General features: G+C 42.1%; 1 protein-coding gene across 1 annotated transcript in view; it reads left to right on the plus strand.

Moving 5' to 3' along the window:
• AGPAT5 (1-acylglycerol-3-phosphate O-acyltransferase 5) overlaps positions 1–22942 on the plus strand; it is a 42540-nt gene that overhangs the window by 15730 nt on the left and 3868 nt on the right. The window contains exons 3-6 of the mRNA XM_043454314.1: positions 3289–3404; positions 6738–6827; positions 9608–9698; positions 17313–17474. Coding sequence (XP_043310249.1) covers positions 3289–3404; positions 6738–6827; positions 9608–9698; positions 17313–17474 — 459 coding nt within the window. The remainder of the gene's footprint in view (positions 1–3288; positions 3405–6737; positions 6828–9607; positions 9699–17312; positions 17475–22942) is intronic.

A 22942-nucleotide genomic window follows, 5' to 3' on the forward strand; every position in this document is an offset into this window, starting at 1 on the left:
GGCGAGTACCTCACCAACCCGGTGCCCTTAAGAATTGGAAACTCTTCTTCCCTAGTCACATAGGTGAGAAGAGCCTCGCTTCTCTTGCTGCCTCTCCTCTGCCCTTCCCTCCTCTCTTCCAAGTTAATAATATAAACTGTGGCACTGCTTGAGCTGGATCACCATGGAAGAATTTTTACACAGCTGCATTTCTTCAGCTCTTAATTAAGTTATTCATGCCAGAACACAAAATCTGAATAGTTACTCAGTTCAGTTCAGTTGCTCAGTCGTGTCCGACTCTTTGCGACCCCATGAACTGCAGCACGCCAGGCCTCCCTGTCCATCACCAACTCCCGGAGTTTACCCAAATTCATGTCCATTGAGTCAGTGATGCCATCCAGCCATCTCATCCTTTGTCGTCCCCTTCTCCTCCTGCCCTCAGTCTTTCCCAGCATCAGGGTCTTTTCAAATGAGTCAGCTCTTTGCATCAGGTGGCCAATTAAGAAGGTATTATCCCAGCCATCAGTAACTCAGCTGGTGTCTTCTATCTGAAACCTACTTGAGAATTTTAAACAATTTAAAAAGATAATTGAGTTGAAAAAATTGGAGGCACCCAGCATGTGTGTTTTGACTACTTCAATGAAAGTCACACAGTCGTGTCTGACTCTTTGTGACCCCATGGAATGTATAGTCCATGGGATTCGCCAGGCCAGAACACTGGAGTGGGTAGCCTTTCCCTTCTCCAGGGGATCTTCCCAACCCAGGGATCGAACCTAGGTCTCCCACGTTGCAGGCAATTCTCTAACAGCTAAGCCACAAGGGAAGCCCAAGAACACGGGAATGGATAGCCTATCCCTTCTCCAGTGGATCTTCCTGACCCAGGAATCAAACCAGGGTCTCCTGCATTGCAGGCGATTCTTTGCCAACTATCAGGGAAGCCCTTTGACTACTTATGTTAGTTCTTAAACTTTTTCGCTAAATATTTCAAAAGTATAAGGGCATAGCCCAGGAAAGTTCATTACAAACATGACATATTTTGTAAATTTGACACTTTCTCCTTCAAGTTACTGGAAGGTGTATCTAGGCCATAGTATAGCCATATATGTTTAATATAAAAATGAATTTTCAAATTCCTCCAAATTTAAAAAAATGGTTGTCCCCAGAAAAGATACCAAATCTTGTTTTTAGCCTTGTACCAAAATTTGTTTCAGAATATTCTGTAGCCTGTAAACAATACACTGCGTTCTCCATTTATTCTGAGTCTCTACTTTTACATTAGGTATAGTTTTAACAAATCTAATTATTTAGTTTCTATGACATGGTTAGGAAGAAATGTGTTTATCAGTGCCTGTTTAATTTGAATTAGAGGGGAGTGGGGTAGGGAGATGACTTCTAAGGGAAGGCACATACTTTGGAGAAAAGTGATAATTGATGTTCAATAGAGTAGGCATCGCTGCCTGACAGACATAGGGGATCATTCATTTACTGTAGAGGACATCTTTGCTTCCCTCTGTTTAAAGGGAGCCGTGACAGAAATTAGAGATGTATTAGTTGTACCTCTGAAATCAAGAAAGAGTTAAATGATGAAATATTCAGACAAGGAAGATTTATACTAGTTGATAAAACACCTTTCCAGAAGGATAATTTCAGTGTTTGAATCGGCTGAATCTTGGTGTGGCGTGTTCTGTCCAGCATGGTGTGGCGCCTGAAGGATTCCACACAGCTGAGAGCTCATCCTCCTGTAATCCTCGGGAGAACTATCCTTTTTGGTTGAAACTTGATCATAAGGATCCCTCTTGGCTTCCCCCTTTTTATACTTCCCATCTCCTCCTATTGGTTGTATCCTGTGCAAAATAGGGCTTTCCCGCCCCCCATCAACAAAGGGAATGCAAATGGGCATACACTCAAGGCCCTTGACAGTTGCAAGTTACAGAGCAACAGGGTCTGTTGTGCATGTCTTCCCATAATTCAGTCTGTTACAATCAGGTGTATTTATATAGAGAGTATTTATGAGCCCTTAATGGGCTTCTAGCTTTCTAAGGTTACTTGAGGAAGCCCCTGTGGTTAGTTTGTATCCCTCTGTGCCCAGGGTGCATGTGCAGGAGTTGGAAAAGTCCCTCTGTGAGCTCTCTTGGTTGTGTCTGGAGTGGGCTTTAGAGATCAGCTTGCATCCTTTTTGACTAGGCCACCCCTCATGGCTCATGCGTACCTTCCTACCTAACAAAACCGTATTCCTCCAAGAATCTATTCCTTTTGTTCTCATTCACCTGACCCTGAACATACCTGTAATCCTGTGACTGAATCCTTTCAGATTCTTATCAATGTTTTTTTCAAGTATCCCTATCTTCCAATTCATCTGTAGATACTAGAACAGTCTCCCTCACATTTCTTTTTTATCATTTTCATTCTTATGAAGGAATAGAGTAGTTTGGAGCCATTTGTTTTCAAATCACATTTCTCTGGTCTTCAAGACTCTTTACGGTTTGCTTTCTTAACTTCATTTCGTTTTCTCTTAATTTCTTTAAACCATCTCCCCTGTTTGACATCTTCTGCACCCTTTGCTGGCCCCTGTTTCTTTGCTTTGGCAAGGAAGGGCTCGTTCCTCTGTTCAGAATTTGTTCTGCTGGAAAGATCAATTAACAGCTTCTCTCTTCCTACAAGTTTTTTGGGTTTGGTGTTATCAGCTCACTGATGCTTTTTTTTTTTTTTTAACTGATGCCTTCTTATTTTTGTTTTTATTTACCTTTTAGTAATAATATATCTACATAACTAGAGTTTTTAGCAGCTTGGTTACTTGTCCTTTGATATGTAAAGAATACATATGTGCCCAGCATAGTTGTAAACTTTGAGACATCTTTGTTTTGAATTCTGTCTGTTGTAGCCTATGATTGTGTCCTGAAAGTCACTGGTAAAGATAAAACGTCCTTGCCTTTTGTTGAGCATATTAGTATATAGGGAATATTTTCTTGAATGTGACAGCTTCATTTAGCCAATCTCTGCCTATCATTTCATGTTTTCTAGACTTTAAGAATTAGAGAAGCTTATCTTATTCTTTGTTCCTGCATCATTTGTATTACTTTGGTTTGTATGGCTTTTGCATTATATCCCTGAAATAAGCTTTTAAGAAATGTAAAAACAAACCTGAAAAAAACCACAGAATTTGTATTTTTCAAATGTCTGGGGTTGATTTAAAAAAATTAAAAAATTCTATGAGTAATGTTTTCAAAACACATCTTCATAACAGTCTTGTGAAGAGGCTCTGTTTCTGTGGTGGGGATCACTTAGGACTGACGGGTTCTGTCTTCGCAGTCGACTGGATCATTGCCGATATCCTGGCCATCAGGCAGAATGCTCTCGGCCACGTGCGCTACGTGCTGAAAGATGGGCTCAAATGGCTCCCGCTGTATGGGTGTTATTTTTCTCAGGTAACTGTTCTCCATGCTGCTTTCTTTATATATGTATGGATGTTTAAGGTTTTTGGGTTTATTTTTAATGGGTTTACCAGTTCATTCTAAGTTAATGTGGTTTTATTTGGCATTTTTAGTGGTGTGTATTTATATATATGTCTGATTATCCAAATTGTTAAATAAAAAATGCAAACTACAAACATCACATAAAAAATTTTAAAGGTAAAAAATGTGATGGACCCTTAATAAATTAAAAAGTAATTATCTGTAGGATATAAAAAATGTCAGGTATATAATAAATATTCAGTATATGTTATTTTATAAAAGTCCTTTAAAATCACATAATAACCATCAGGTCATGAAACTATACAACAGGTTCTTTAATATTCAGAAGGGGATTACTAGCATTTTTCTATGCCTTTTCTGAATAAATCGTGCTTATGCAATTTTCTGGGGGCTTTTCCAGTGGCTCAGCAGTAAAGAATCCTCCTGCAGTGCAGGAGACACAGGAGACATGAGTTCGATCCCTGGGTCGGGAAGGTCCCCTGGAGGAGGCTCTGGCAACCAACTCCAGTGTTCTTGCCTGGAGAATCCCATGGACAGAGGAGCCTGGCAGGCTACAGTCCATGGGTGGCAAAGAGTCAGACACAACTGAGTGACTAATACATATACACTTGCAATTTTCTAAATATTAAGAGTGAAATTTGTATGGAAGACATGCTTCATAATAAGACTTTAATACTCGATTAAAGAAGAGAGGCTAAAGTTACAGTAAGCCCTGAAAAGATAGAAATCTGGAGGCCACCCCTTGGACAGTCCATGCTACCCACAAGTCCCGTGATAAGAGTTCCTGTGGTATTGGAGGTTAGAGTTTTGACTGTCCATTTCCTCTTTCTTTTCCTTATTTCCTTCTAAAGGAAAATAAAATTCAAATATATTTTGATGAAAAGTGTTTTAAACTATTTTGCTCATGTATAAATGTAAATAAATTAAAAAGAGTGGACTTTGTATTACCACTCAGTTGTGTCTGACTCTGCAACCCCATGGACTGTAGCCTACCAGGCTCCTTCATCCATGGGATTTTCCATGCAAGAATACTGGAGTGGGTTGCATAACTTTATGCCAGGAAGTAAGATTTTCTTTTAAGCAGACTTGTTTTTTACAGTCTGTATGAAGCAGAAATAATGCTATTCAAAAATAGTTACTTACAAGCAAAATATGAGGAAACAGTCAAGTTTTTTATTTATTTTGTGTGTGGTGGTGTTGTATTTTAAATGTTTTGTTGTTGTTTAGTCGCTCAGTCATGTCCGACTCTTTGCAATCCCATGTTCTGCAGCACACCAGCTTCCCTGTCCCTCATAGTCTTCTGGAGTTTGCCAAGTTCATGTCCATTGAATCGGTGATGCCATCCAACCATCTCATCCTGTGTCACCCTCTTTAATTTTAATATATAGATATTCAGAAAATTAAACATTTCTAAACCACCAGCTTGTGAACATTGACAGGTGTAGTTTACCTTTGGAATAGAACAGAAACCTCTTTGCTCCCTCATCCCAACCAAACGCAGATGTTTTGGGAACCTTACTGTGTGTTAAAAAATCAAAAAGGCACTAGAGAGCTTTTTCTCATTTAAGTCCTGTGAGTGTAACTAGAGATATGTGTGACGGCTGTGACTGACCTGAGCTCTCTACACTTTCTTCCACTCTGCTTTCAATTCTGGCCATCTTTATTGTAACACGTATTCATTCTCTTATATTACGCTCGTATACGTATTTTGCTTCATCACTAATCGGGGAGTTCCAAAGGGAAAGACAGCTGGTCTTGACTTCTGTAGCTTCCATATACCTGGGAAAGAACTCAGATTTTTTTAAATGAAAATTGAGTTTAATAAGCACATTAAATGATTAGTAGGAAATAGTGTGCGAAGAAGAGACATAATGTCATTGAAAGCTTGGGGCAGTTTCACATTGCAGTATGTGTATCCTGTGGCTCTAATTCTAAAGAGTTCATTAAGAATGACTTTATCCTCATCGGTCTTCTTAGTTTGGGTAAGTAGTACCAAACTACTACTTACTTACTTGGGTGAGTAGTACCCAAACTGCTTACTTTGGGTAAGTACCTGCACTCTTAGAGCACTTGGAGTTTCTTTTCTGTACTCAGGCAAGTCAGCTCATGTGTGAAGGAATCACATCCAGAATCTAAGGCCCCCCTTCCCCTCCTCTATATCTGTCCCCTCTTTGCTTCTCTTTATTTCCTTTTACTCATATTCTTGAGTAAGACAAAATCAAATTTCAGCCAGTCTGTTCAAATTTTACAGATGAGTTTTTGAGTTAGAGTAGAGGAAGGCAAAAAAAAAAAAAAAAAAAGACCAACCTGATGCAAAGTTCCAGTGACGTTCACTTATGAGGTTTAATTAAGGTTATCTTAAATTTTTATGAGGGCCTCCCTGGTGGCTCAGTGGTAAAGGATCCACCTGCCAGTGCAGGAGACTTGGGTTCTATCCCTGGGTCGAGAAGATCCCTTGGAGAAGGAGATGGCACCTCGCACCAGTATTCTTGCCTGGGAAACTCCATGGACAGAGGAACCTGACAAGTTACAGTCCATGGGGTCACAAAGAGTCGGACACAACTGAGTGACTAAACAGTTTTTATGGTGGTGTTTGTATTAGCCCTCTAGGGCTCCCATAATAAAATACCACACTCTGACTTAAACAACAGAAGTTTATTTGCTGCCAGTTTCTGGAGGCTGGAAGTTCAAGACTAAAGTGTCAGCAGGGTTGGTTTCTCTTGAGGCTTGGTTTGCGGGTTGGTTTCTCTTGAGGCTTGGTTTGCGGGTGGCTGTCTTCTCTCTCTGTCTGTCCTTTACGTGACTTTGTCTGTGTCCTAATCTCTTACAAGGCACCATTCCTATTGGATCAGGGCCCATTCTTATGACCTCATTTAACCTTAATTATTTTCCTAAAAACCTCATTTCCAAATATAGTCACATTTAGGAGTTAGGGCTTCAACATAAGAAGTCAGTGGAATAACTGAGAGCAAAGATCCATTTGATTGAATTTTTCATTTGAAAAAAAAAGTGTTTTTAAGGTAAGAAAGCATTTTTAATTGCCAGCAAAACTAAATGTGTAGTTTCCTATGAAATGCCACACATGGTTTTATTTCAATTGTATTGAAAACACAGAATTCAGCTAATGTTATTTAAAGGCTAACATTTGAATGTATTAAATACAACTTAATTCCTAAAATGTAATTTTGTTCTTCACCCTTTGGAAATAAAGTTAACCGTTTTGATGACTGGCCATTGGACATTTTAATAGTAAATATGTTTTTCCCCCCTTTTTTTTCATGGCAGCATGGAGGAATCTATGTAAAAAGAAGTGCCAAATTTAATGAAAATCAGATGAGGAAAAAGCTGCAGCGCTACATCAACGCAGGAACTCCAGTAAGATTACTCTCATTTTTATTTTTTTATCAACTCTCAATTTGTAATTTAAGGATTAAATTAGCATTTAAGAATTGTTTTGAAAATATATTATCCCATGTGTAATAAATAATTCAGAGTTTTTGAGGCAGCAAAAAACCTTCTAAATATAGGCAAGCAGTTATTTTTGGCCATCAGAAAGGTTGCTGCCGGCGATTCGATCCTTTGCAGGTGGTTGTCAATACTGACCTTAAAGAGGAGTAAGGAGAACATTTGGTGTCTTTAGCCTATAATTAGAAACAGAACTGCCCTTGTAACCTTACACTTGAGCTACTTAGGAACTCCTCTGACTCCTCTTCTTCACCGTCGGTGGAGTTTTAGAAGAACTACTGTTTTCTGTCAGTGTGAATTTGGATTTCTTGTATCTACTGAGTTATTTGAAAAGTCAGAAAAAGTATGAATATCTGCAAATGAAGAACATTGCATGTAGACGTTAGTTTATAAAACCTTGTTGCCCACAGAAGAAGCCTCTGCATTCTCCTTGCAGAATGCTCATTGCTCCCCGTGGCTCTCCGCTCCCTCTGAGGACAAGGCCGCAGGGGAGCCGGGCCTCCCTGAGCCTCATTCCCCGGGGCCCTGCGTGGTTGTCTGTCCTGGTGCTCTGAAATGTAGCTCACAGGTTCAAGTTCTCTCCCCTTTTCGTTCCTCATCACCTCTCCCCTCCTTCTCCCCCCAGTTGCCCTCTCTTTCCACTTCCCTCTCTCTTCTCCCTGGCTCACGGTGCCTCCTTTCCCCATGTGCTCGGTGATCTTTGTTTGCTGTTGATTATATTTGGAAAAATTATTTGCAGAAATCAGCTCGAGCATAAGATGAAAGAGAACACTGGCATTTGTTTTAGCCCGGTCCCTGGAGGCGCCTCTCCCCTGGGCCCACCCGAGCCCAGGCCTGAGCTCAAGGCTCCCTGGACCACCCAGGCCGTGCAGTGAGACAGGGCCTTCTGAGACCTGTGTGACTACCTGGCTGGCTTTTACCCCAGGAGTGTGGCCCTTTTGGTGTTCCCTTCACTTCTGTTTCACTCTTACTGTTTCTAACGGAAGATCTGTGGCCTTAGATGTCTGTCCCCTTGAATCTCTTAGAGCTAAATTCTTCTCTGGGCTTGCTTCTGCTTCTCTGTGTTTGCTTTGGTTCTGGTCTTACATCTTGTCAGCTCTTTGCTGCTCTTAGGATGGTGTTATATCCAGCTTTCTAAATTGTTTTCAGTAGGAAAGTCAGTTCAAGGAACCTGCTGTGTGCTGTGCTTAGTCGCTCAGTTGCATCCGACTGTTTGCAACCCCATGGCCTGCATGCCGCCAGGCTCCTCTGTCCTTAGGGATTCTCTAGGCAAGAATACTGGAGTGGGTTGCCATGCCCTCCTGCAGGGAATCTTCCCAACCCAGGGCTCGAACCCAGGTCTCCTGCACTGCAGGCAAATTCTTTACCAAGAGCCACCAGGAAAGCCCAAGAATTCTGGAATGGGTAGCCTATCCCTTCTCCAGGGAATCTTCCCAACCCAGGAATTGAACCAGGGTCTCCTGCGTTGCAGGTGGATTCTTTACCAGTTGACCTACGAGGGAAGCCCTCAAATAACCTAGTCTGTCACCTTGGGCTCCCAGAGAGCATTTCTGTTTTTCAAGGGCGAGAGTCTAGTGTTTTGGTGGTCACACAGTGACACTGAGTGATGGACTGCCAGGCTCTCGAGGCAGCACTGCAAGTGGCTGTCGCTCAGGTCACTGCGGGGATGAGGCCACGTTCATAGAATCTGGGTGGTCGCTTCACTGTTTAATATTTAAGTGCTGTGAAACAGCTAAGTGTTTCTCAGACTCTTTATTAGGCTCTTTTGTTTCTGAAAGTTAATCACATAATTGGCAAGGTAGAATATATTTATAAAGTCAACTTCCATGTGACTTTATTCCTCACTGAAATCAATGATTAATGATTAAATCAGCTCTTATTCACTAGTAGTATTATTTGAGAAAGCTTTCCAGGTGGTGCTAGTGGTAAAGAACCTGCTTGCCAGTGCAGAAGACATAAAAGACTTGAGTTCAATCCCTGGGTCAAGAAGACTCCCTGGAGTAGGAAATGGCAACCCACTCCAATGTTCTTGCCTGGAGAATCCCGTGGACAGAGGAGCCTGGAGGGCTATAATCCATGGGGTCGCAAAGAGTCAGACACGACTTAGCACGCATGTACATTATTTGAGAGACTGCAGGATTTTTTCCCCAAAAGTTACTAAGAAATACATCTTCTGAATAAACATTGCTATGTGAATCTTTTGAAACATGAACACCTATTATCTTTTATATTATGGAGATTTATATATTTATATATGGTTTCCATCAGATGAGGTGTACTTAGGGACCCTGATGTCTAAAATTTGCACCTTTTCAAAAGTGATTTTACAAAATCTTAGTGGGGGGAACCTCTTTCATTAATGAATTGAGGCTTTGTATGAGTCAGCATTTCATGGCAAGCTTTTAAATTAGCAAATATTAGCATGTAATTAGAAATGTTGTTAGATTATAAATGACTGACATCTGAATAAATGTAGGACTGCATTTCAAATATAGTCTATGCTATGTCATGACTTAATTGAATTTGTGCGTTTTGGTTGTTCTGCTTGCAATAAAGGTCATAGGTAATTGAGTTTTTTTTCACCACCATGGGAAATACTCTTAGGATTAACAGGGTTATCATTGGTAAGTTAAAAGCAACAACAGAAACACTCACATAAAACAAACCAATTCTTCTTTATGTCTTCACAGATGTATCTTGTGATTTTTCCGGAGGGAACAAGATATAATCCAGAACTAACAAAAGTCATTTCAGCTAGTCAAGCATTTGCTGCTCAAGAAGGTAAGTAAAAAATTAACTACATTTGAAACTATTATTTTTAAATGTGTCTAAGAGTAAATTTAAGTGCTTGCTGTATATATATTCCGGTACCATAGATTCAGGTAGAATCTATCCAGGGACATGATTATTTAGATGGAACCTTTGTCTGCAGTGTGGCTTCTCTGTGATGGACAGAGTTTCTGTTCTGTAGGTTGACAGACCTAGACTAGAATCCAGATTCTGACATTTATTAGCCATATGGGCGTAAGCTGCCTGATGTTACTGAGCATCAGTTGGCCCACCTCTTAAAAAACATATAGTCAACTCTCCAGATCTGTGGATTCTACATCCATGGATTTAGTCAACCACAGGTGGAAAATATTTTTAAAAATTTTTTTCAGGAAGTTCCAAAAAGCAAATCTTAAAATTGCCATGCTGGCAACTATTTATATAGCATTTGCATTGTATCAGTTATTATAAGTGGTCTAGAGTTGATTTAAAGCATATGGAGGTTGTGCATAGGTTATATGCAAGTACTCGGCCATATTTACATAAGGGCCTTGAGCATCTGGGGATTTTGGTATCCAGGGAGTGGGTGGGGGTGGGGTGGTCTTAGAACCAGTCCCTTGGGGATACTGGAGGGGTGGGGGGCCATGCTTGTTCCCATGGGTAAACCTAAATCTGTGTAAGGATTAAAGATAATGTGAAGCTTCTAATGGAGAATATTACACAAAGTTAGTCTACAGTACTTAAAGCTATTGATGTCCCCAGTAACGAGGATGTTCTTAGCATCCATCTTTTAGAGACCTGGATAGCTGATATACCGGTAGGTGTACAGTTTAGCCAGGTGGGCTGTGCCCCCAGAGGTGTCTGGGAGGCTGGCTGGATCACACGGGGTCTGACTGAGAGGGTGCATTGTCGCAGGGCTGGCCGGGGCCTCTGCGGTGCTTCTGAGAATCTGCTGTGTGTCTGTTCTGACCCCTATGCAGTGAGCAGTTGAAATGGGCTGGTGCATCAGAGAAAGAGAGTGTTTGCTTCTAGTTAATTTTGGTTAATTAATCATGCTTGGAGGTGGAATCCTTGGTGCTCACTGAAGTTCTCTCCCGAGATTTCTGTCACGCTCGTCTCCTTTCCTCCCACCTTTCTGGCGCTTCCCACTTAATCTCCTCTCTGTCCTCTTCTGCTTCATCCTTTCCTGTTTCCTGTGCTGTTTCCCATGTCTGACCCGGGTCTCTTTCGTTTATTTCACTGTCTGTGGTCTTCATGGTGGCCCTCTAAATCCATAGCACCCTCCTCTAAATCCATAGCTGTCACCACCATTTGTTTGACTGCTGATGCCTCACAGAAAACTGTCTCTCACCCACACGTGTCTGCACGACTCTCGACTTTCCTGTACAGTCGCCCAGTAGAGCGTTTCACTTGCCTGGCTCAGAGGCATGACCCAGCCTGGGCGTGTCAAATGCAGGGCTTCTCTCCCCACTCTACACCTGTCAGCTGGGCCTCTCTCCCCGAGGTTCTCCCAGCTTTGCTTTATGGTGTATATCAAGTGTCCTTCTTGAACCAATGTTGAGTCTTAGATGAACATTAGCTTTGGGCTGCATTCTCGGGCATATATTATTCATATAACCTTAGACAGGTTGCTTTATTTTTTGGTCTGTTTTCTTATTTGTATCAGGAATTATCTTCTTCATAGGGCATTTGTGAGGTTCAGTGACATAATGTTTATAGAAAGTCTGATATATGTATATTACATATACATACCTTTACTAAGTCATTATTTCTAACTTAGAATGTGGAGATTTGCCACAGGTGAATCTATTAATAATGGCAAAAAGCTATAGCTGATCCTAAGGGATAAAATAGAAAGACTAATTCCTTTAAGAAATAACTTATTTTACAAAGCAGAGGAGTCCTTATACGATAGTGGATAAGGACACATGTTTGTGATGTATAAAGAGGTGAGGTGGGAGAAGCACAGACAGTGGTCCCTGGGAGTTGAAGGGAAAGAGAACCAGCTGACAGAGGGTGTCCATCAGAAAGGTAGAATTAAGACCGACACGTGTGGTGAAAGGAAGGGATTCTAGGTGTAAGAAACAACTCCAAGCAAAGACATGGAGTTATGAGCAAAGAGTTTGATGTCTTCAAGCCCAGGATGAGCGAAGAAGAGCTGTGTGAGTTCAGCCACCACAGAAGACTCTGGATTCTGTCTGGGCATGGTGGTCTGGACTTCATGCCAGAGTTGAAGGGAAGTCACTGAGCAAGTATTCTTTTTAATTAGTTCATTGTGTTTTATTTAAGAAGTCGCCATCTTAATTCCCTTGTTCTAAAGTATGTGATAACTCAGCCTACAAGAGTTTGTGGGGGATAGGGGGAAAGGGTTCCATGTCCAAGTGGGTTTAGAGAATGTTGCATTTATATCCTTTTCTTGGAGAGTTATTCGCATTCGTATGTATTAGTCTCAGAAAACTTCTATTGTAAAAATGTCTTATTTTGTTTAAGGAGCTGTTTACTAAATTTATATAAGAAAGAAAACAATGACCTAGAATTGTTACACAAAATTTGGGGTTTTTATGGAGTAAATTCTTAGGATTTCAGAATATTGCAGCTCTCCTAAATTATTCCTTCTCTAACGATTCTACATTGCTGAGCCCTGACTGTAACAAAATATATATTTTACTCTTTGAAGCTTGAAAGAGTTTATAGGTGAACTTGTTTGAGACTCTTCATAAAGTCTCAAGTTATGAAGGCTAATAAACTATATAAATTTTCAGAAACTCTTATGTGTCATCTCATGCCCACTTTAATTCTGTTTGGGAATTAGAATTTTATGTTAGATGAGATGAAAAAGAAACAATAAACTTAGTATTTGGGAATTTTTTTATTGTTACTTTTCATGTGTCTTGTAAAATCTGGTACATTTTGTTGTGATTAAGGAATCAACTGTCTTGGAACATGTGTTTTTAATGAGTTGAACAGAGTGAACTTGGGAGAAGTTAACCCTGAGCGCTTTAAGTCCTCATAGACTGCTTATTTCATTTTTTATTTCTAAATATGTAACACAGTCTGCTAAGGTGGTACCACTAGCTGTATAATGTCTTTCAGGAGTTTATGATTTAATAGGAGAGAGAAAACATGATTGTATTTATTATTCACTGATGTGTAACACATTATCCCAAACTGTAGTGACTTAAAACCACAAACATGTATTATTTACATTATAAATTTAGTAGCTTATATATAACTACTTAGTTACTTATGTTTAAAAAATCCAAACTAATTTTATAATGCTAAAGCAAGTACTTGTAAGTAATTCTTAAAATAGCATAATAATGTTATATACTATAACTTTTAAAATCTAATAATACCTTAGTCACCAGTCACTGACCATTACTGGTCTGTTCATTTTTCTGTGAGTTACAGATCTTTCTCAGTTACCAAAAGGGGAAAAAATGAATAATTTTTCTCATGGATACAAATTTTAACTGCTAACTAACTATTCTTTAAATCCTGTAACTGGGAAAACTCGCTATTTATTAAAAATATATTTTCTTATAACTCTAATGGTAATTGTTTTCCACCACACACAAAGGAAGTTGATTTGTGAACAGTATAGCTAGAAAGAGTGTTTCCTGTTTTCTTTCCTCTTAGCTCACAACTAAATGAGATTGCTTGAAAATAAAAACAAACGAACTCATTTTTCCAGCTGTTGAGCTAATTTTTCTTCTGGAAAATTGAAACTTAATAGCACTTCTTGTTTGTTTGTTGTATGTTTTGCTTCAAAACATTAATTCTGCTCCTAAAGTACACCTTCATTTGAATCTGACTTAGTAAACCAGTAGAAAAACAAACCAAAACCAACCTTTTTCAATTCAGATTTTTAACATTTCATACTTGTTTACATGTGGAAGTCATTACACCATATACCACTGATGTGGTGATGGCTGGTTTAAGAGGTAGGAGTGGTGGATGTGGGTATGTCTGTCTGTCTAATAAATCCTAAATATTTCAAGGCCCTGGCTATCACTATTTCCTAGAAGTATTTTCCTTCAAAAATAATGTTAGTCACAAAATATGTTTGTTTATAATTGGAGCTGTTATTTAAGGTATGTCTGTATTAGAGTGTTCTTAGGTTGTTTTGTTGGATTATAATTGCTTTACAAAGTGCATTAGTTTCTGCTGTGTAGCAGTGTGAATCAGCTGTACCTGCACCATCCGGCCCCTTCCTCCTGGGCCTCCCTCCACCCCTCAGCCCACTTGTCTGGGTCATCCCAGAGCCCTGAGCTGAGCTCCATGTGCCTTAGAGCAGATTCCCACTGGCTATCTGTTGTACACATGGTGGTGTGTATACGTCAGTGCTTCTCTCGGCTCACCCCACCTCTTCTTCCCCATGTGTCTGCAGGTTCCTTCTCTACATCTGCATCTCCATTTCTGCCCTGCACATAAGTCCATCTGACCCATCTTCCTAGATTCCATGTATATGCATTAATGTATGATATTTGTTTTTCTCTTTCTGACTTATTCACTGTATATGACAATGAAGACTCTAGGTTCACACCTGTATCTCTATAGATGACCCAGTGTTACTCTCTACTTCATAGGTTGTTAGATTAATGATCTCTAAATTCCCTTTTTACTTGAAACTGTTAGTCATTCCTTTAAAGAAAGACTTATTCATATTTCCAAATAAATTAGTTCACCTTTGGTCATCTATCCAGTGGGCTTTCCCCCACTTTCTACCCTACAGGCCTCTATCTTGGCCTTTCTCCAGCATGCTCCTTTTCCTCAAGCTTTTACCAGTTGGTGTGAGTAAGTGAAAAAAATGTTTAAGTGTGAGTAATGTTTTTATGTTGGGCTTCCCAGTTGGCACAGTGATAAAGAATCCATCTGCCAATGCAGGAGTTGTGGGTTCAATCCCTGGGTCAGGAAGATCCCTGGGGAAAGAAATGGCAACATGACCTAGTGACTAAACACACACACACACACACACACACACGAAAGAAATGGCAACATGACCTAGTGACTAAACACACACACACACACACACACACACCTCATCTCACTTGACTCCCGAAAATTAAGTATAAGTCCTCAGAATGTGTGTGTGTATGCTCAGTCACTGAGTCATATCCAACTCTTTGCAACCCTGTTGAATGTAGCCCGCCGGGCTCCTCTGTCCATGGGATTTTTCCAGGCTGGAGTGGGTAGCTGTGTCCTTCTCCAAGGGATCTTCCCAACTCACGGATCGAACTTGTCTCCTACTTGGCAGGAAGATTCCTTACCACTCAGCCACCTGGGAAGCCCTGTGTATGTCTGTATGTATATATAGCAACATATACACATACATATATAATATAAAATTTCCTACTTGGATCAATAAAGATTTTCCATTCAGTGGTATCATTTACTTAACAACAGAATTTCAGTTCTATGAAGCATCACCATGTTGGCCCTCAGGGAGAAGTTTGGTCAAGGGTAAGCTAGAGTATTGTTAGTGCCAGCTAGAAGTCAGGAGATCTGGAGGTGGAAGGAAGGCAAAGCAGATACTAAAACAGAGGTTAGATGTTGACTAGGAAGAATTAAGTTAATTCGCTAACATTTTCCTGTTTCAGGCCCAGGGGTTTTCTGAGAGGCAGTGTGGTGGGCTCAAACTCACGTAGTTCATTACGAATGCCATCGTGAATGCCTGTTGTTTGACTCTGTACTGAAATTCTAACTGGTCTCTATAGTGTCATTGTGAAATTAGTTGTATAATAATGACCCAAGGTTTGGGGATAGTGGAGCGGCCCCATGCCTTCCACAGTGAGAACATTCTGCCTTCACTTCCTTCACCTACTAGTGATGGGTGTTTCTTACTCTTCTGCCAGTTGATTTTCCCAAACCTTAGTTATAACTCATTTTTAGGGAAGTATTACTTTTCTGTCTTCTTACCTTCTTACTGTCTTACTGACTTACTTAGATTCTAATAATTAACTACCACAGGTGATACCGTGGAACTGTGGACTTCATAAAGTTGGGTGAATTCCAAGAGCAGAAAAGGAAGTATTAACTAATTTAATTGACAAATGTTTCCCAGCCTGGTATACTGTTCAGGTTTTTGTTATAAGTTTGTGAATAAATTAAACTGTTTCTGCCCCAGGGACTCAAGTCAGATATGTGGTTGTGGGAATCTTTTTCTTTCCCACACCACTCTGCATTTTAAAAATTCTTCTGCAGGAAGATCCCAACATGCTATAGCTGTTCTTTCTTATGCAGCTAATTTTCCCTGGAGAGAAGCAGTAGAAATTGAGCTTTTTTTTTTTTTTTTTTTTATGGTTTGTTTTCATGTCACTTTTTCAGAGAGCTACACTTTTCTGTTAAATTGTCAATAAATATTCTAAACCAGGAATGGGGGGGAAATAGGAAATAGGAAGTTCAGTTCAGTTGCTCAGTCGTGTCCAACTCTGTGCCGCCATGGATTGCAGCTCACCAGGCTTCCCTGTCATTCACCAACTCCTAGGAAATAGGAGGGAAAAGGAGCCAATTCTTAGCACTCATGGGAGCACTGATGAACATGTTGAATTATTGTGTACAAATGGTAGTATTTCTCACCTAAAGAAACTTTTAAAAGTGTGTGTGTGTGTGTGTAAATAATATACCCAAGAGAATCGAAATTGTTCTTTCATGCCAAGACTTGTTTGTGTGCATTGTTCGTATGCAGTTTACATGGACGTCCATAGCTGCGTTGCTCATAATAGCCAAAGGGCGAAAACAACCCAGACATAGGTCAGCGAGGCGGTGGATTAACACAATGTGTTATATCCATACAATAGAATATCATTCAACCATAACAAGTAATGAAGTACTGATGTACACACCAGACACAACTTTGATCTCATTTATATGATTTGCCCATAATTGGGAAATCCATAGAGACTGAAAGTAGCTTTGTGGTAATGGGGAGTGAAGTGAAGGAAGAGGATACGTGCTGTGTCTGCTGGGGTGAAAGGTCTTTAGAGTAATGAAAACGGTCTGGAGTTTGATAGTGGTGATGGTTGTATAGCCCTTTTGAATAAACTAAAATCAACTGAATTGTATACTTTACAATGGTGAATTTTATGGTGTGTGATTTAGATTTCAGATTTTTAAAAAATGTTTACTGAGAAACTAGATTCTTCAGTTATCCTATAAGTATCAGGTCAGTATTTATATATGGATCACATCAGCTCTTAGTTCAAATGCTATATAGTCGGGGTTGTTTGGGTAATCGCACTCCATCTCTACTTGAGTAGAAATAGAACTGAAAGAATCTTGGACTTGAAGTCAGAAATTAGGAATTTTATTCCTGAATCTTGAGTTCGCAGGCAAGGTGCTACCACTTTTATTCTGTCGCCAGAAATGAGGATTGTATGTTTGCTGTTGTCTGAGTTTTCCAAATTGGAGGGTTTCTGAGAGGCTCTAAGCTTCTTGAAGGCAGGTTTTCCAACAGCTTCCTGCATGGTCTTGTACATGTGGGTATGTGGTAAGTGTATTAAATGAATGTTGGCTTAAATTGAGTGCTGTCTAAACTTTCCTATAAAAACAGTTTACAAGTTACAGTCTGTTACCAGGGTGTTTTGTAACTAATAAGTGGCCATGCTGACTCAACTTCTCTTCTAGGCCTTCCAGTATTAAAACATGTGCTGACACCAAGAATAAAGGCAACTCACGTTGCTTTTGATTCTATGAAGGATTATTTGGATGCAGTTTATGATGTTACAGTGGCTTTTGAAGGGTCTGTGGATGATAAAGGGCAGCGGAAGAAAGCGCCATCCATGGCTGGTAAGTTTGTTTTCAAGTAAGTCATATATGTTTATGAATGTGGGATATATTTTTTAAAAAGGGTAAGTGTGTTCTATTATGTTACATTGATATATTTTCAAAATATGTACATTTGGTGTATTTTTTATTAATCTGTAACGGCAGTAATTTCTTTAGCTCTGCCCGGCTGTCCCATTAGTCCTTTGGATTTGCCCAGTATCGTTAACTCGGCCTCTTTCTGCCCAAGGTTCACACATAGAAATGGAAAAGCTACATAAAGCAGAGGAAGGAGTGACCAGGGAAAATGCTAATAGCAAAACTGAGTTGTGCCCTCATGGTCAGTGTTCTCTTTGTGTGTGTTTTTCATGTAACATTTGTGAACTCTATTCTCACAGACAAGAAGAAGGACCGTCACACATGACTTTTTCTTTTTTCAACCATGGGCTCAGTATTAAGGACCTTTGGGCCAGAATTTAAGTGGGCAGCATGCTTTAGTTCAATATAAACACACTCTTGACTGTTGGAGACCTCTGGATGTGGGGCTGGGCAGCGGGAAGCGTGTGGAGTTTCTCGTCCCCTCTTCAAGGTAGCGGCCTCGTATTTCCCCTTGGCAGCTGCTGGACGTGGAACCGGCTTGCTTGTCTAGCGCATCTCAGCAGGATGTCTTGAAGGCAGATGTTCAGAAGGGAGAGTGACTCCCAGAGGAAGGAGGGGAAAGGACAGGGGGGTGAGCAGATTGTGGCTGAACGGTGGGAAGCGGCCAGCGGCGGAGGAAGGGTACCCGGAGGGGCCTCGTCTTTGGAGCACTGACCGCTCTCGTGACTCCCTAACCGCAGAGCGAAGTGGGAGCTGCCGCGAAAATGTGCGGGCTTGTCTACCAGACCCCATCCCCCTGGCCCCCCCCACCCCGGGTACCCCATGTCGTCATCACTTGTGTATTGTAGGTACAAATTTAATTTACAAACAAAAGGCAACATATAATACTTTTTACTCTTTTTGAACCATTGAAAGAGTCCCTGATTGAGTTTTACATTTGAAGACGGACATACGTGTAGTTATCCAACAGTATTGCCATGAGTTTATCAAGCATTATTTAGAAAACAAGACTGAATATATTTTTTTGTTTATGGATACCAGATGTAATTCCCATAATAACCTTTTTAGAAGGCTGCTTTTATTGAGTCGAGGTCCCACGGTAAGAACCCGTGGGCCGGGCAGCGTCCCCAGGGTCCCCAGGGCGCTGCTGTGTGGGGACGCGGTGCCCAGCCCGAGCTCCTTCACGCCGTCGCCTCCTGCTTGGGGCCCTTGGGGCTGCTGGCTTCCTGCCCATCATGGAGACCCTCCCACACTGCCTGCGGTGGCTTCTGAGACTGGGGGCTGAGTGTAGGCCGGGCCACCTTCCTGCCGTCGCCCTCATCCGAGCCTGTGACCTTCTCCCTGACAAAGGCGCCCCTCATCGCTCACAGGGCTTTTGCACTCCCAGGGCACAGTGTGTGTGGAAGGTAGCACTTGGTGTTGGTGAGTCCGTCTCCTCACAGTTAGCCCAGAAGTGCCTTTGGGGGCACACGTCTTAGGCCTGGGTTTCCCAGGCCCGGCCCTTCCTCCCACCGCTCCGCTTGTTCAGCACCTGAGCTGGCTTTGGGTCGTCTGGACACAGGGCCTCTACTTTTGAAAAGGTTGGCTTTTCTCTTACACTCAGAAGCCACGTACAAAAAAATTATTTCATTTCAGTCAATTAAGAATAAATATTTCTTCAAGCAAAAACACACCAGAGTAAAACCGTAAGACTGAAGACAAGGGGACGGTAGGAAAAAAGACTAACTTCCTTAATGTACAAAGTGTGCCTATAAACTGATATGATCACTCACTCAATAGAAAAATGAGGAAAGGGTAAGAACAGCCAGTTCACAGAAGAAAATTGTTCATAATAAAAAAAATTTAAAAACCATTTTTTGCTATCAAACTGGCAGAAACCCCAAATAACAGGTTAGATACCATGCCTGTGGTGAGTAGAGTATCCCAGGGACTTTTGCGCTTTGTCGATAGGAGTGCAGCAATTTTTTCCACAAAGTTGCCAGATCGTTCATTGATGTGCCATAGGCCAGTGTTGCTCCCAGCCCTGCAGGGGAATTGTACTTCTGTCCGAGTTCCCTGGCGTGCCTCAGCCCGGCCGCTCACAGGCTGTTCTGAGCCGGGGCGGGGCTGTGTGCCGGTGACCCTGCGGGGGTGAGCCTGCGGGGATGACCCGCATCTGGCAGCCGGGGCCTCCCAGCAGAGCCGGAGGCGGGAGGCAGGGAGCCACGTCCTTCCTGTTTCATGGTCCGTGTCATCGTAAGGTGGGTACGCTCAGGGCCCATCAGGGTGTCCTGTGCTTCGCCTGGTCTTTCCAACAGTGTCCAAGTGCTCTTGTGGACGGAGTCCATTGGGCAGAGGTGAGACAGGGCCATTTGAGTGATTTATAACTCCTGTTTCTAAAATGAGTGCTATACTGGAAGAAATTGTGAGCTAAAGGACAACAATTGATACTCTAAGTATGTTATATAATTCTCAGGTAAGTTTTTTCTCTTAATATTTTTTAATAAGAAAAGGAGACATACTTGAAGGGGAAAATTACAGGTAACTCAGAAGAAGGAAAAAAACTCTACAAACTCACCTGTCCAGATAAAACCCCAGATAACACTTCAGATATTTTTCTCAAAGTCTTCTGTAATGTCTGTATGTTGGCGTATATATCTGCCTGTATGTATTTATGTGTGTGTCGTTCTTTTTTTTTTTTTGGCTTAAGAGTGTGTCATGAACATCTTTACATGTCATTATGTACACTTAACATGATTTTTTTAAATAGCTACGTAGTGTTCATTGGTGTGCACATATAACCATTTACCTACTCAGTTTTCTGTTGGGTTTAGGTCACATTGTTCTTCTCTTGTTTTCACCCAGAGGGATGGGGGCAGGTGATGAGCCAGGCAGGGAGCAGAGTGGGAGGCAGGCTCGGGCCCAGCCCCAGCTCCCTGCTCAGCCCGCGGGCGCCTTGGGCCCCTGGGTTCCGCTCTGCCCCTCTCGCCCGGCTCCACAGGCACAGAGCACCGTGACCCAGTTCCTCCGGAGACTAGGCCTTGTAACATGTCTAGAGCCTTGGAAGACTTCCTGTACAGCTCTGGAATATCAATATACTCTAGGGACCTGCTGGGAAAGCTGGAGTCAGAAAAAAATTACACCTTAATTAGAACAATTTTCCCTACATTCCCTAAATATTATGGGATAATTTTTGCTCATGCCCTGTGAAATGTGCCCCAACTAAAATAGTTTTTACCAAAGTAGATATAGGAGCTTATGAAATACCGAGGGAAGTATTTCCGTCACTCATTCCTTGTCTCTGGTGGGAGCACCTCCTGGGTGTCGCTGGCGCTGAGCTGAGCTTGTATGGTCTGTATCTGGATTACTGACCACAGGGACTTGGCTTGACTCCACTGCTGATGACACTGGGGCTTGGTCCCTTCACCCCCACGAAGGAATGATGGTCCTTGCCTGCAGAGGTGCACGAAGGTCAAGTGAAGTGATGTGCACAAATGTGTGTTGTAAATACCAAAGCACTATGTACATTCTTAGGTTTTCCTAGTGGCTCAGACTGTAAAGAATCTGCCTGAGACATGGGAGACCTGGGTTCAATCCCTGAATTGGGAAGATCCCCTGGAGAAGGGAGTGGCAACCCACTCCAAAATACTTGCCTGAAGACTCCATGGACAGAGGAGCCTGGTGGGCTATGGTCCACGGGGTCACAAAGAGTCGGACACAACTGAGCGACTTTCACATGTACCTTCTAGGTGAGAAAAACCCAAAAGCACCCAGGGGACCTTGAGGGTCCTTTCTCACACTGGCGTCTTTAAGGATGGGTGGCATGTTCCAAACACTCGAGTTCACACACACTCATTTCTGACCCCAGAAGTGCAGCTGGTTTCGTGTCCTTGCAGATTCTGTATGTCTGTGCCCCGGGACTCGGGACATCCGGGATAAATGCAGTGTCAACCGGACACCCGCTTAATGAAGGGGCAGGAAATGTTAGGGGCAGGTATAGGTGTAGATGATTGAGTGAAGGCAGGAAAGTTGGTGTCAGCTCCTGCATTTTTACGTATCAGAAATAGAAATAGGGTGAGGTGAAGAGCCACGTGCAGACAGCAAATTCCAATCACTGACACTCCAGTGTGCTGGGTCCTGTCCTGCCCCTTCACCCTCACGACAGCCTCCCAGGCCGGGTCTGCTACTGTCACGTCTTGTGGCTGGATGCCGTGGAAAGGTGTGCAGAGAGGCTGCACGCTGAGATCTGCCCAGGCAGGTGAGGGGTCAGAGCCCAGGCCGCCTGACTCACTGTCTGTGCTCTTCACCCGTGCACGGTTCTGCTCCTGAAAGCACTTCCTATGCTGGTCTTTGGTTTAAAGAAAACGGAACTTGAGGAGAAGAAAGAGGAAAATATTGTGAAAGTACAATCTTCCTATGGCAGTGTTTTGCACATTTATCATCAAAGCTAGTTCACTCCTAGGAGTATATAAACAATAAGATAATTTTTGATGACTGAAATGCATTACTGAGGCTTGACACCAGAAGTGGAGGAAAGCAGTTGCAGAGAGAATTCACAAGAAGAGCTGTGTGTGGGGTCCAGAGGTGGAGCCCTGAAGGATCAGCTTCCTGTCTTCCTCCAGCTGCACAACACACCAGCCAGTTTCCTGAACACACCTGTGAGCACATTTCCACTTGAGATAAACAGTCTTGTTCCCCTACTTGCATGCCCACCCAGGGAACATAGTAGTCCCTTAAATCTCTTAGCAATATTTCCTTCTCCAGGAATTTAACTATGTTAGCATTGTCATGTCTTCACAGAAAGTCACATCCAAAAAAGGAAATGTCCGGGCTCAAAGTTCTTTCTTATCTTGGAATAAATCCTGACCTCATCCCTTGTGCAACCTGGGCAGAAAAAAGGACTGTCTGCTAATTTTTAGGTTAGCATTTTTTAGGAACTAGCTGTTGAAAGGCCCAGAGCTATTCCACAAAAAGAAATTGGGTTCCCAGAGCAACTAGAATATGTTAAAATACGGCAAGGATCAGGAAAGCAAGGCGTATCAGTGAGTAGAAATCACTGGCAGCTCACGGAGCTGGGGGGTGGGTGGAGGCCTGCGGAGTCGTGGCAGGAGCTACAGCTCAGTGCTGGGGTCTGAGGGGTGGGGTGGCTTCGTGTGCCCAGTGCTTTCCCAGGCACATCCATCCTGTCCCAGTGACATGTGACAAGCACCGGCTTGGGAACAGAGACCGGTGGCCCCATGAAGGCGACCTGTGGGCCCAAGGGTGGTTGGCATATGGGGATCCCTTTAGAGGGTGGGTGCATACTGCTGGTAGAGGCTAGCCTCCTGACTGGGCTGCCTGTACAATTTGTTGCAGTTGGTATATGAGAAGTACCATCTGGTTGATTAACTCATGACCTAGGTAACTATGGGAGA

The sequence above is a fragment of the Cervus canadensis genome, chromosome 31 (genome assembly GCF_019320065.1).
Source record: "Cervus canadensis isolate Bull #8, Minnesota chromosome 31, ASM1932006v1, whole genome shotgun sequence".
Classification (NCBI taxonomy): domain Eukaryota; kingdom Metazoa; phylum Chordata; class Mammalia; order Artiodactyla; family Cervidae; genus Cervus; species Cervus canadensis.